General features: G+C 36.5%; 1 protein-coding gene across 1 annotated transcript; it reads right to left on the reverse strand.

Annotated features, from left to right (window-relative positions):
* Positions 1 to 339: 339 nt before the first annotated feature.
* On the reverse strand, positions 340 to 10,559 carry LOC110158388 (claudin-4-like). Its single transcript, XM_020922851.2, has 2 exons — positions 9,826 to 10,559; positions 340 to 2,049 (listed from the first exon to the last, which is right to left on the reverse strand). The coding sequence occupies exons 1-2, from the start codon at positions 10,306 to 10,308 to the stop codon at positions 1,393 to 1,395; spliced, it is 1,140 nt and encodes a 379-aa protein (XP_020778510.2). The 5' UTR covers positions 10,309 to 10,559; the 3' UTR covers positions 340 to 1,392.
* Positions 10,560 to 14,950: the final 4,391 nt, after the last annotated feature.

The raw sequence follows: 14,950 nt of genomic DNA on the forward strand, positions 1-14,950 counted from the left end.
GTGGTCTGAACACACCAGCCACACCTGAACACCACACAAAGCCCAGCTGCTGTGTTCAGTGTTTAGTGTTTTCTAATGGGTACTTTGTTGTCAAGAGGATAATAAAACTATATGAATATACTAAAAGAGTAAAGTTAGGCTATAGTAAACCACATACAAACAAATGCAAAACTAGTATAATGTCATAGCCTACACAATACTCCTAGATATTTGATTACAGCTACTACTACTTTATTCTTTTTAATAATGATGCCACAGTACTATAATTTTAGAATGATATTTTTGGAAAATGGACATTCAAGCATAAATACCAGAGCCTGTTTAGAAGTAAAACCAGTGCACCTTTATTTAACTGCAAACAGTGCTACATGATCAAAGACAGACATCATTTTATATCTACATTTTATTGAAATGTTGACCACCAGTATATTACATATTTGCACATGTATTTTTGTAAACAATGTACAAAAAAAAAACACATATATATTACATCTTACATCAGTCACATTATCATTTAACAATCACAGAGGCAAAAGTTTTGTACATTATAAAAAGCAAAATAAAACTAAAACATTGTAACATAGAAAAATAAAAAATATGCACAATTTGTATGATACTTTCTCAAATGACTTCAAAATATTATATTATAGGGACGAGGATATCACCTGAGGCAACCATCTACAGTTTCAGTCTTGGATGAAACTTACTAAGCAAATAATACGCAAACTCACACACACACACGCATACACACACACACACACACACACATATATTTAAACAATCGGGCAAAGCAAATCCATGTAAAGTGAGAGGATGTACTTCCTGGTCAGAGATGCAGGGTTGAATTTAACTGACAGTTTCAGTGAAAGACGACACCATTCGGCTAAAAGCTAATTATAGCGACAGGTGGTTTTTGAATAGTCACCTCTGAACCTATACATTATGGTCTTTCAGCTGGTGTAGATGCTGCAGCCATTCATTTTACAGGACCTTCAGATTAATTCAAGTATACAAATGTCAAGCAAAGTAGAAATAGTTGGAAATATTAGTAGCAATATTAGAATTTCAATTATTTGGGTACGTTTATGGCACACTGTACAATTCCCCTTTTGGTCCTGAACTCCCACATAACCACACATTAAAAAAGCTAAACTTTTGTTAGATGCAAGGTGAATTGGCTAAGTAGCAGACAATGCAGTAATCACTTGATATGTTACATTCAAAACTAAAACATTCACTATTTACAAAGGTCTCTTCAAATCGGAGTCTCTTTTAGGGATTTCCCCTGGGATTTCAACAACATAACAACAAACAACAAACAACAACAACAACAACAAAGAAGAAGCAAATTTGTGCAAATAATGAAAGAAAATTCACACGACAGTCATTGGTTTAGACGTAATCTTTGCGGTCGTACCCTCCTGTGCTCCGGGGGGCAGAGTAGGCAATTCTGGGGGGCTTGTACTTCTGCTCTTTTGGTGGGCAGCTGGTGCACAACATGGCTCCTCCAATTAGCAGCAAGGCAGCCGCACCCCATCCGATGTACAGTGAAGGTCCCAGCTCCCTCTTCTGAGCACTTATCACTACTGGGTTGTAGAAATCTCTAATGGTCACACTGGCCGTCCACGACACAGGAATCAACACCAGAATTCCTCCCAAAATGAAGAAAATTCCAGATATGATCATGACTTTGGCTTTGGAGGCTTCGTCTTCGATACAGTTGGTGCATTTGGCTCCCATAATTGAAATCAAAATGCCAAGGATGCCCAGGATGATGGAAATGATGGTCATAGCTCGTGAGGCCTGCAGCTCCTGAGGTAACGCCAGTAAGGAGTCGTACACTTTGCACTGCATTTGACCTGTGCTCTGGACTACGCAGTTCATCCAGAGGCCCTCCCAAATGGTCTGTGCTGTGACGATGTTTGAGCCAATAAAAGCAGTCACCCTCCACATTGGCAAGGCGCAAGTCACAATAGCCATGATAAAACCTATGGCACCCAACGCAATGCCAACTATCTCCATTCCCATCGACATGTTGGTGAAGTTTTGCTTTGTTCTTCTAAAGACAAAGGCTCTGAAAATCTGTCTTGCTCAGGTGGTTTTGTGGAGTGGAGACACCTGTTCACGGGTGTGTGTCTAAGAGATGATACTATAGGAACAGAAAGGCTTTATACCTCAAGGGAGTAACAGCAGGTAGGGAAGAGGATGGGGGGTAGGGAGGAGTCAAAAGAGTGAGTGGAGGAAGGGCGCAGAGTTTGGTCAGTAAGCAAATTCGACAAGCTGAATGATAGTCTATCTTTAATGTTTTTATATTGTTTAAAGTGGGGTGTATTTTAATTAATGATTTGCAATGATTAAAAAATCCAATACACTGATGTGAAATATTTAACTGAAAGTGGCAGGACTAAAAGTAGAAAAGAGAAAATAGAATAGAAAATAGAATTAAAGAAATTGAATATAAGAACAGGAAGCACTGAATGTTAAGGGTACTCCTAATGAGCCCCTACTTACAATATCTAACTACATCTAGAACATGCTGTATGAGTGTCAAACCACAGTGATTCCAGGGTCAAACCACACTGAAATCTACGTCCTCATTTAGTGTTTGTGACTATGATGCAACACAATCTAGATACAGTTGATCTGGGAATAACATGTGGGTGATACCAAGACTGTTGCTAGCACTGTTGGGCAAGTTACTTTGAAACTGTAATGCGTTATTTATTACCTATTACTGTCATTTCAAAGTAATTTGTTACATTACAATATTACTGCATTTAAAATGTAAGGCATTACATTACTATTGCATTACTTTAAGTTACTCTCACCAAAATAACTTTTGCGCTGTATATGGACTGAACCAGGACTAAACCAGGTCTAAACAGCGTGTTCTTTGTCAGTCCTTTCGCCCGCGGTCACCTGAAGGTCCACGAGGAGCATCTCCGGCGTTTCACCGCTGCTGATATCGAGGTGATTTTAGCGAATTTGTATGAAGAAAAACCCACCACTTCAATCCAGGTAAAAAAAAAACAAAAACATTGTAACGCGCGTTACTCACATTTGTACCGAGTAAAATATTACTATTTTTCCCCTGTAATGCCTTACATTACTGCGTTACAGCAAAAAGTAATGCATTACTGTAATTCGTTACTTTTATAACGCGTTACTCCCAACACTGGTTGCTAGCCATTTGGGTGCCCTAAGAACAAATGATTTGTGGTTCCCCACCACAATGAACAATAATTCAGAATTTATCAGTGTGATTTGCTTTATTTCCAAAACAAATACACCAAACATGAAAGTAAAAATAATAAATTATTAAAAAGGTAAAAAAATTAAAATAAAATACCACCACCATTATTATAAACAAACATTTGTGCAATGACTGCAGACTGAACACTGAACTGAACATTGTAAACACAGAACAAGTATATATCCTTGTAAGTAATAATATGCAAATTTCTTTGGTAAATAATGTACATAAGTACAAATAATTGCACAGTAGAATTTACTCAATCAAGGAACTTTAATTAAGAATTTGAAAGTGAAAACTTCAGACACCGAGGGAGACAAAGAGAGATAGAGGGAGAGAGAACATAAGGAAGGAAGAGAGGGAGAGAGGGATAGACAGAGAAAGAGAGATTTTGGGGGATACTGTTCACTCTGGCACAGACTTCTCACCTCTCCTGCACTTTGAATGGATAGTTTTGCAAGGATTCACAAGATGGATTTTTTGGTGGTGTCCCCGCAAGCACTTGGTGTCCTACACTCTGAGTGTAATGTGTGTGTCTGGAGCAATGGCACAGGGTAATAGTCAGTTGCATTTACTTACTTACGATTTCATGAGTAACTTTTTAAAGAAATTGTATTTTAATTGTAACATACTATTACTCCTTCTTGAGTAATAGTATGTTGCCACTAAGTGACAAAAGCTTTATGTTAAATTATATGAAATTATTTGAACATTTATGCTTCTTACACTGTTCCTTCAGCTATGGTTTAGTTTTTTAAATGTTTGTGTCTATCCTTTGAAAATATTAGATTTTGTGTATTATTTAATATTTTGTCCTTCCAATTACATTCACTTTAATAACTCTTACTTGAGCAATACTTTTACCTAATACTTTTCTTTCTGTTAGTTGAGTAATTTCTTGGACCACTAATTTGCACTTCTACGTGAATAATATTATTTTACAGACCAGGTACACATGCTCAGATCATATACAGCTTTTATTGTGGATTTTGTTTTAATTACAAACACAATGGACATGTTGGCTCAGTTGTTTATGTTATAATTTGGTGTTTTGGTTCTCATCAGAATAAGCATTATGAGTCTCTCATTTGGGTTGCCAGTTTCCATGCTGAAATCCAATTGATTTAAACCTGAAATGCCTCTCTGATCTGAATGGTCACTACCTAAACCCCAGCACCAGCGCCAGTCATTGATATGTTCTAGTGCTGCCTCTGAGGGAATTCTGCAGGGTCTGAGCTTTCACATGAAACATATATCGAGAACTTGTATTTATTATCAATGCAGGTTAAGACATTGGCAGGTTCCATTGAGATAATAACTCCCTTTCTAAACTAATAAGAACACAGGCTTTAAGTCTATTGTGCTACACACATTATAGAAACTAATGACTCAAGTAAGAACTGAGTGTGTCACAGTATATTTACAATGTCCCTTTAAATGAGCTCCAAATTGCAACATAATGTACATTCTGATGATGATTCATTTTATACATAAAAAATATTATTATTATAATTTTCTTTTTATAGTCACAAAAAGTGTTGCAACACAGAAAATACATAATCAAAAGAGGCAAAAGACCACCTGTCCACCTGTGGTCTAATGGTGAGCCTTCAGAATAGTGGTTAACTGTAATCCCCCTGTGGCATTGGAGCCATGTTATTGGTCCAAACATGAAGACAATACCAACCTATAGGATCTCCTGTGCATTGTTTAAACTCTGTGCTTTCAGTTGCTCTGGTTTCAGCAATTGGGATTTTGTTTTTGGAAAAATGATCTGACAGCTCCAAGAAACTGGAGGAACTGCACCTAAAGCAAATATGAGTAAGAGACACCTTCAGTACACAGACATCGAACATCTAAGTATCAGCACAAGACTTTGACCAAACAATGATCAAAGATACACAAAAGAAGGAAGTTAAGTGCGAAAACTGCTGAGTAATTATTTTAGAATAATGGGGAAAATCTAAAAGTGTTCCTTTTTTGTAAGTAAAGGTCACTTAATATAATGGAAACTAATTGTTTGTAAGTTCATTATAAAACTTCCCTTTATTCAATTGGAAAAGAGAAGACAAATATTAAAAGTGCACAAATTTTTATGTCAGGAGAAAAACAAAGAAACAAAGAAACAAACAGGCATTCTCACTATGATTGGGTCACCTCTCCATAGATCTGATCTGAAACTTAAGATAATGGTGTCACCAGAGTTAATGCTATACTGTGGAACATTTCAGGCAAAGCAATAACTTCTCAACAGATGCAAGCAGGTGACTGTGTTAAGTTACACATGTGTGCCTTTAAAGAAAAGACAATAAAAATGGTTATATTATAAATTATCAAACACATTATTACTATTAAGCAGTAACTTCATTAGAGTATAGCACAGATATAACACAGGTTCTTGCAATCATATACCCACAGATGCCTCCCTGATGTTTATGTGATAATAAAAAGCTGTACCCCAGCTCAGATAATGCAGGACTGCCCCATATTTTCAATCAGAATTTCAGCACTGGCCACATCCTTACTTAATCAAAACAAAGAGCTTAAACACAACCTCACTGTGTCCACACACTGTAAACAGGCATAAACTGAATGCTGAAATACATCATAGAGCTGTTTTCAAGTGTCAGATTTTATTTTAGAATTTATTGCAATGTTATAGAAGTCCTATTTCAGTGGAGCTGTTTAGGACCAAAATAGTTTGCTTTTATGGTACGAGCATGAAACTTTGCAACAATTACTAAGCAAACTAAACAATTACTAACACCACCAGGACTAATATTTCTGGAAATGGAACTAAGTCCAATTTAACGCTGGAACTGAGTACTGCGCAAGTCACAAAATGCAAAATGGACAACATGAAAATGAGACTGCATAAATACTGCATAATCCTTTCTTATAGTCTAATTTGCTTAGTTATTGAACGACTATTTTTTTCTAAACTCTAAAGCCTTAAGGTTGCCATGTGACCATTTTTCTTGAGAATGTAAGGGCTGTGTGGGTTCCCTGTGGTTGAAATCCAAGTTAATAAAATATTTTATCTTTCAAAGCCATATTTATTGGATTTTTGATAACAAAAAATATATATATATAAAAATAAAAATTAATTAATTAATTAACAGTCTCTCTAGAAGTGCCATAACATATTTCATAATGATAATTAAATGCTGCACGGAAGCGAGGCTTAACTCCAAACACTGATCAGAGATCGACCTTTAGAAAACACAGAAGTGAGGACTGTGCTTTGGTAATAAATGTCACAGGAGATATAATGTTTACAGAAGTGATATCACACATTATGGCCCTCTATAACCTGGCCCCTCCATACTTCACTGACCTCCTCCAGCCCCTCCTGCAGACTCTGATCAGCTGACTCAAACCTCCTCACTCCCACAGTCAAATCAAAGCATCAGAACTTGGGGGACTGAGCCTTTGCCAATGCTGGCCCAACCCCCTAGAACTCTTTCCCCTTCCACATCAGAAACTCTGACTCACTAAACATCTTCATAAAACAGCTCAAAGATTACCTTTTCCTTATAGCCTGTAACACCCAAAAATTACTGTTTCCTCATTATTTGAGTTTGTTTGTCCTGTCTTTTGTATTGTGAAATGTCTGAGCTACCGTGAGAAAAACAGTTTTATTGTTATTATTGTTATTTATATGAGTTGTTCAAATTCAGTTTTGGTGTGCAGCCAGGGAAGCTTCAGTTAAAAAAAACAAAAACTGGATTTCCATATCATTTGCAATTCAATAATATGTCTTTATTTCTCCAGCCGTGTTTGTTAAAAGAGTCTATGAGTGGTTGTATCTAAAATACAATAATGACAAAGCAATACTAAATAATATTATTTATTTTGTAGGTATCCAGACTGGGCAGTGTGTGAACTTCTCTGATTCAGTTCTAACATGTCAGGTGTTTTCATGGTGCCCTTTGGAGGATGACACAGATTTGCTGAGACACACATTTACTGATCGATTTATTTCTACATTCTACATTTTAGACCTTAACTTGTACAGTATTGTCCTCAAGTCCTGCTCTTTTAGCTGCAGCCGAAAACTTCACTATGTTCATCAAAAATACTGTGACGTATCCAAAATTCAAGTTTCAATGCTGAGTAAACATGTCAGGGAAGTGGAGTAGGTGGTTTATGTGCCTGTAGTCAAAACATTATTTGTTTTTTAGGAGAAACATTCATGTAAACTCGTCCTATTTGAAGAGCTGTGATTTTCACCATAAAACAGACACCAACTCACCTCAAATACATCATTTCTGAAGCAGGAGAGGACTTTAGGAAATGGCAGTAAAAGTACAAAATCTATCAAGCATGGTGCATTTTGGCTAGATGGTTGTGCTGATAAATACATCACTTTTCTATCCTGTTTTTTCTCTTGAAGTGCACTTCACATTTCATACATAATATGCATATGCTCATTCTTACTGTATGCAGACAAAGACAGCAATGGAGGTGAAGTGTCTTGCCCAAGAACACAAAATATAGGGTTCAAACTACCAACCTGGGCTAGTGCCTCTGCCAACTGAGCCTTTGAATAAGAATAGAGTCAACTGTTATTTCATTGTAACATTAGCCACATAACTCTGAGGAGAAAAACAAACATTAAGTATAAATATTTTCTTGAGAAAAGAGACGTATATATTTTCTCCCACTTGTTCGTAGTTCTACCACTATCGTGCAACATTGTATATTGTCATTGTAAATAGTGCTGTTGGGCAAGACACATCACCTTCTTTGTATAGGCTTTTGGGTTATTAATGTCTCTATCAGACATATGGTTTAACCCAGCGCTTGGTTCCATATCCAGAAGAGTTGGTCCTAGGGATGTTAATAATCCTGCGAAGTTTCATTTCAGAATGAACAATTGGGCACTTTTTTGATCCTTAACAGCTTCACTATTTTTGATAAATCACCCTTTTCAGCTTTCACCCATTAATGTTATTATTTGCTAATGTTTATTAAATGTGCAATATGTAATTTTCCTGATGGAGCCTTTTAGCAATGAAAATCTCTACATGTATCAGTAATCCAGGAAGTGCTCCTCCATGTTTTTAAAGTCCATACATTTTCATCACTCTTATATGAATGATTCATTTTGCATCTCAACTTTGAATCTGTATGTTTTTTTCAGCGTTGCAGAATGAACGCCCCCTCTACTGGCATTTAAGACCGAATAATTTCCACTTTCAGGGGTACTTATTTAACCAGGACCAGTTCATGAAAACAGCTCTCTAAGCCTGCAGTGTGCTTTTATACAAAACCATAGTGCAGGCCACCCAAGATAGTTTTGACCCAAACTTATCTGATAAACCACTGGCCCTGTCTACTTGTACACACACACTCTATTTAGTTTATATTAAAAAAAAAAAAAAAAGTCCTTGACGATTTGCCTTTATTCAAAACAGTAGAGCGCCAGTATCAGGGTGTGTAGACTGTAGCCAGTGCATTTTGACAGAAACTGCGCAGTGCTTATCTAATCTACTGACATGTACTGGATAACAGAGTGGTTTAGTATTGAGTAATTACAAGATAAGGTTATAAAGTAAAAAAGGTTTTATTATAATATAAGACAAAATGCAATCAAACAGAAAATGACATATTTACATTACATACAAATATTACTTTTAAGCCAAAACAGGTAATGCATTTACTTTAGTTCTTTCTTATGTGTACAAGTCAGCCATTTCATTTCTTATTGGACCCCCTTTCACAAAGTTGTATAATATTGCTAATGTGTGACCCAGTTTGGACTTTGTAATCCTTGTCACGGGACTAGGAAAGAAGACAGCATAGGAAGTCAACAATTGAATATGGCATAGCTTTACCGACAAAAAAAGTATATTAAAATACATTTATAATTTGCCATATACAGTGATCAGTATATAATAAATATAAATCTGGAACAGTGTCCCAAAGCAAAGTCTTTCAAATGTATCTTACCAAAACTGATCTTTGCTACTGCTGAAGCTTTGAACCAGTGGCAAATGTAAACAGTCACTGTCTTTTCTTTTTCACTAAGACATTTGAAAGCATCACAGCTGATCAGTCAGGTGTATCATATGATCACTGTGACCATGGTGAATCGCAGGTGTCCATGATATAACACACACACAAAAATTTTCTCCTCAAGTAGTTGAAGTTTGGATTATAGACAAAAATAGGTCAGAAGATCTCTGAAACCGCAGCTCTTATGGTCTTCCATGGACTGCAGTCATTAGGGTCCTACACTGGGGAACAAGTGAAGCATATTCTGATCCAAAAAGTGAGCGATAGTTGTAGTTTGGAACTTCTTATTATGACCACCAATGAGAGAAAGTTGGCCATAATTTGTCTGGCGCATTTTTCATCGTATATTAAAGTGCTCCTCTTCAGACATAATCCTTCCTGTTATATGAGCTCTGAGCCACTGATCTTGGTGCGGTCGAATACGCCACTCGACTTTGGGGAGGGAGGCTGTACTTCAATCCCTTTTCCTCTTGTGGGGGGCAACTGCAGCAAAGGATACACCCCCCGATCATGAGCAGGGCAGCAGCAGCCCATCCGAGGTACAATGCTACCCCAATCTCCATCTTCTGCCCATTCGGGATTATGGGACTGTAAAACTCAACCACAATTGTATTCGCCGACCAAGACACTGGAACAAGCAAGGCAAGCGACGCTGTTATGAAGGCCCCTCCTGAAGCAGCCATTACTCGCGCTTTCACCCCTTCGTCTGGGATACAGTTGGTGCACTTGGCCCCCACGGTTGCGATCAGAAGTGCAAGGACCCCAATGATTATAGAGATTACAGAAAGGGCCCGGGCGGCTTGGAGGTCTTGGGGTAGAGCAAGCATGGAGTCATATACTTTACATTGCATTTGCCCTGTGCTCTGGAAAACACAGCTCATCCACAGACCTTCCCAGTAAACTTGAGCAGTCACAATGTTGGCACCAATGAATGCAGAGACCCTCCACATGGGCAGGGAGCAGCAAACTATACTCAAAATCCATCCCAAAGTGGACAATGTGACGCCGACGATTTCAAGAGCTAAAGACACCATTGTTTGTCCAGAAAAATATAATTCAATTGACTCAAAAATCTCACGATGTCTTGTCCTGTGCTGGTAGCTCCAAAAATGCTGTCCTGTCTTCAGTCTTCCGTCTTTATCGCATATGTGCCTTGTCACTCTGATACCTCCTTTTGTCCGATCAACCTTATCTGCCTATTTTTTTATTGCTGAATGGTCAAGCCCACCTGAGGAGTGACATAATTTGATAAATTTATCCAATCAGATCACGTCGTACCTGTAGCTCTACCGTGTATGAAAGAGAGAAAGGAAGGAGCGCAATGTGCTTTTAAAAAAAATAAAGACACATTTTATGGGTTGACCCTTTACCCATGGTAGCGCGGGGCGTGTCTACTTTATTACTGTCAGTAGGTAATGAATGTCCAAGGAAAAGCTTGTTATAGTTGATGGGTGACCACACGCACGTCCCACAACATATAAACATGGCTTTTTTCTATATGTAAAAGGTGAAATTAAGTTGATGTTACTACTGTTTTTCAATATATTTGTAAGTGCTGGCAAAACAATTGAAACTGCCTTCATCTGGGTCATGTTGCAGTGAGGTTATGATGTTAATGATAAACTAGAGAATCTAAAATTATATTTTATAGGTCTGTACAACTTTTATGGACTGGCTAGGCTGTCCACAAAAGTTCAGGCTCAGTGATACAAAATATATTGTTTTTAATGTTATTAGTTTTTCTAGTCAGCAATTCAATTGCAAGGACAGATAACCCAGGCTGGAAAGATAGATCAGAAAAGATGTGAAAATGTAAAAGGAGAGAGAGAAAAAAAAAAACTGGAAAAAGCCAAGGAAAAAGCCATATATAGTCAACAAATATTGTAAATGTATGGTAATTTGGGTTGAAATTATATTGGGCCAATTCTCGGAAATATCCAATATATGGTAAATGCCTAAGATAACCTTTTGGTGTTATCTGACATATGAGTCAGTTTGAAAAACTTTTTAAGGAGTTTCTTTTCTGTACTGTGTGTCACTGTGTGGTTTTATTTAAGACAATTCAGGAGCTATGCAGGCTGCACTTCATGGCCTTATCACTTCCTGACACAGTTTAAATACAAGAACAACTAATATTATCACAACATATTTGCTAAAGAATAACCGCGATAATAAAACACCACATAAAGTGTGATTATTTGTAATAATTGTGAGATATAAGATGTAAATAACCCCAAGTCCCAGTTGAAATAAATAAAGATAGCTGATTATTAGTGCACGTTCAATAACGTTTTACTGTGCTTCTCTCAACTATTGTTTGCTTTTGTCAGAACACAAGTAAACTGGTGCAATTTGAGCTACTTTTTGAGTAGCTACAGTAGCCATGAGACTGATATGACTGTGTTTTTATAGCCGCCTCATTAAACTCAGCATGAATGTTTACTTGGCAAAGATGTGTACATATTCTACAAGTTCACACTGTACAAGTAGGATCACCACAATCACTATGCTGTAGTTATTCTGTAAATGTGCTATAGGTTAAAGGTGAACTATATGTAACTTCTTTGGTGACGGGTACCTTTTTCTCTTAATGCAGATGTTATAGCTTTGCCTATGTTTCAAGCCACACCTGTGGAACTACGACTCTGCTCAGTTTTAGAATACATATCTTTCAAGTAATAAAACCACTTGTAGTTGAATAAACGCAAGATTGATAAAATAATTCCATGCTATGGAACATTTCAGGCAAACCTGTCATCTCTCCATGGAGACTAACAGGTAGCAGACAGTTCAATTAGTAAATGAAATAAAGCCTGCATGAGGTATCTTCCTTAAATTGACAAATATTATTCATATCTTTTAATTTAATAATTTCAAATTGGTGCTGCACTATTATAAAACTGGGCCTGCTCAATGGGACTTCTTGGTTGCAGTATCAGTTATTAAAATTAAATGGTGATCCAATGCAAATGCCTGTGCCATAATCCCTGTGTCATTTATTATTTTTTGATACCTATAAAATAATATAACTCTTTTTCATATGACCAAGCCACGTGTAAATTTCCCTACTGAGGCAACAAAATGTACTTTAACCTTATAGATTTTTACATTGCACCAGTAGTCTTTGTAGTTGATATCTTTAATCCTATTTCTTTGGCATTAGATTTCACAGACACCTGAGTGCTGATGACTTAATCTCACATAAGCGTTGATAATTGAGTTTCGGTGAGTGCAGGATTATCTCTTTCCTTGTTTACTCTGAGGTGTGGACCTTCTGTGGAGTGAGTACATACTGTAGCTGTTCTTCCTACAGGCTACTGCTTCTTAACATGATTTAAAATCAAATGCGGTCATTTGTTATGTGTTGTGTCATTACTTGCTTTGTGTGAATGATTAAGTAAGGGTTTATCAGATTGGGAAATGATCAATTGCAGCTAAACCTGAGGTAACCTAAATCCAGATGTCATAAAAAAATAAAATTATGGCTCCAAAGTGGAAGTACTGATATCGAGATATGAAGGCCAATGAAAGTAGGTTTCAAGGCTATCAGGAAACTCAATATAGTATAGTAAAGTAAGCCTCTATATGTGTTGAAGCTGATGCCCTAGAAATTGGAAATGTTACACAACACAAATTTTGCGAACATAGCTTGTTATCTCTAAAATTAATTCCTGTTTTGAGAAAAGGGGAATTGAAACTTGCACTCATCAGTCAAAAAGCATTCAAAACGATTATATTGCTTTTTATTTTCTGTTGTGTAACGTTGAGCGCTATTGTGACAGTCCAAAACTTGCTGATCTATGTGTAATTTTCTTCTTTATCCCTTTAAAATGAAATTATGAGGAATGTATTCTCTATAGTTCTGTACTCCATTTTGTATTAATATTCAGGCCAGTCTCTATGTAACTGATACTACTGACCTCATAAACCAGGATCTGCCCATGTTTAACTGCTCTCTGTGTTTGAACAGCAGTATCGCTTTTGTCTATTCAGTGCATTAACCCATCACTGACTTTTCACTTTGCACGGGGATTTCCATTGTCAGGGTTTATTAGCTCAGTGTCTACAGAAGGTGCTGGTCATTAAAAAAAAAAAAAAAAAACTCAGTTGGTGAAGTCCTTTGAGGAGTGTTTAAAATGACTTCTGTGAAATTTATAGACACAATGTTTTGAGGATGTTTGAAGAGTGGGAGATGGTGGTAAACATTCTTGGTTTTGCACTGTGTTGTATATGGGGAAGCATAATGAGCTGACAGCTATTCATGTTCTATGGTGTTCACAAAATAAAAAAAAAGTAAAATTACATGATATGTGTTTTTGAACTTTAATTGTGGTATCTGAATTTGTATGCCTTTGTAATTTGTTTGAACTGAGCCTTTTCACAATCAAGTATGAAGCTGTATTCTTACTTTTTAAAACCAATTTTATATATATATATATATATATATATATATATATATAGACAACCATATATTGTTTATAGCAAAAACATTATCACATTTTCTAATTGTGCTCCACATAGTCCACATTGAGGGAAAGATTTAAATTTATGTATATTAAAAAAAGTCTATACAAATAAATATTACATTCAGACAAATCAAAGAAAGAACAAACTGTTATTTTGGTAAAAAAATAAATAAATACATACTTAAAAAAATAAAATAAAATGAACTAAATCAATACTGATAAATCAAAACTGGACCTGGTCTGTTATGGTGTTATGTTGTTATATTATATTGATGAAATATGAAACAAGATAAAGGTTTTTATTAGGATTACTGATTAAAAAAAAAGTTTAAATTGGACACACCCAATAACTGGATATTCAGTTGCTTATTACAAACTAGCTAGATCATGGTGAACAAATCCATGGAAACAAATTTCATCATCTCTTCTGTCATTCTATATCTTCATTTTGACCTAAATATGCAATCACCACACCTCCTAGGCCCTATGTATCAAAGGGAAGATCTGTGTGTGTCCCAGTAACTCTTTCAACCTTCAAATCCAGGGCACACCTCAAGTGCCGCACTAACAGTGTGATGGTGTTTAAAAACTGCTGCCCTCTAATGGACACGTATTAAACTTCAGACGATTTTTCTTTGATTCCAGGAAGTGTTGCAAAATCCTTACAGACACACGCACACCCACACACCCACACACACAGACACTCTAGCAGCCTTCCCGGAAATGGGCTAAAATGTCCCCATGTTATATTTGACCCTCTGATACTATTCTTTGAACTTTATGAACAAAGTCTGTGTTCATTCATGCCACAATTAGCCTTCTGTGAATGTGGCAGAGAGGTCCCCAATCAATTATATATCAATCCACTGGGGCTTTCCATCTTTTTAACTGTCTTAACTTTAAATTCTTCACACAGAGAACCATATCTGTTCAGTGAAATATCAAGAACTATAGTTGGAAAGATTTACATTAATTGGAAATATTATGAATCAGAGGGTCTGTCATTGGGTTGCCTGGGATCCAGAGCACACACTTATTTAAAACGTTACAAAGATGTAAGTTTGGTCACTAGTTAATGTCACTGATACCACATAACTTATACACAGAAGTGACATTATTAGTTTTTTGACACCTTTTGTTATTCCCATACCTCTCTGGTCATTATGATCTGAAAATCATATGGTATTATTTCAGTTATTATCTAGTTTGT

Source organism: Boleophthalmus pectinirostris, unplaced genomic scaffold, assembly GCF_026225935.1.
Source record: "Boleophthalmus pectinirostris isolate CB_2022bp ecotype Guang Dong unplaced genomic scaffold, ASM2622593v1 HiC_scaffold_12, whole genome shotgun sequence".
Classification (NCBI taxonomy): domain Eukaryota; kingdom Metazoa; phylum Chordata; class Actinopteri; order Gobiiformes; family Gobiidae; genus Boleophthalmus; species Boleophthalmus pectinirostris.

Coding starts and splice junctions, on each gene's coding strand:
- LOC110158388 (XM_020922851.2), bottom strand. CDS start 10,308: ATGGTGTCTTTAGCTCTTGAAATCGTCGGCGTCACATTGTCCACTTTG. Junction 2,050..9,825: donor GGCAGAAGATGGAGATTGGG/GTAGCATTGTAC, acceptor AGAAGAACAAAG/CAAAACTTCACCAACATGTC.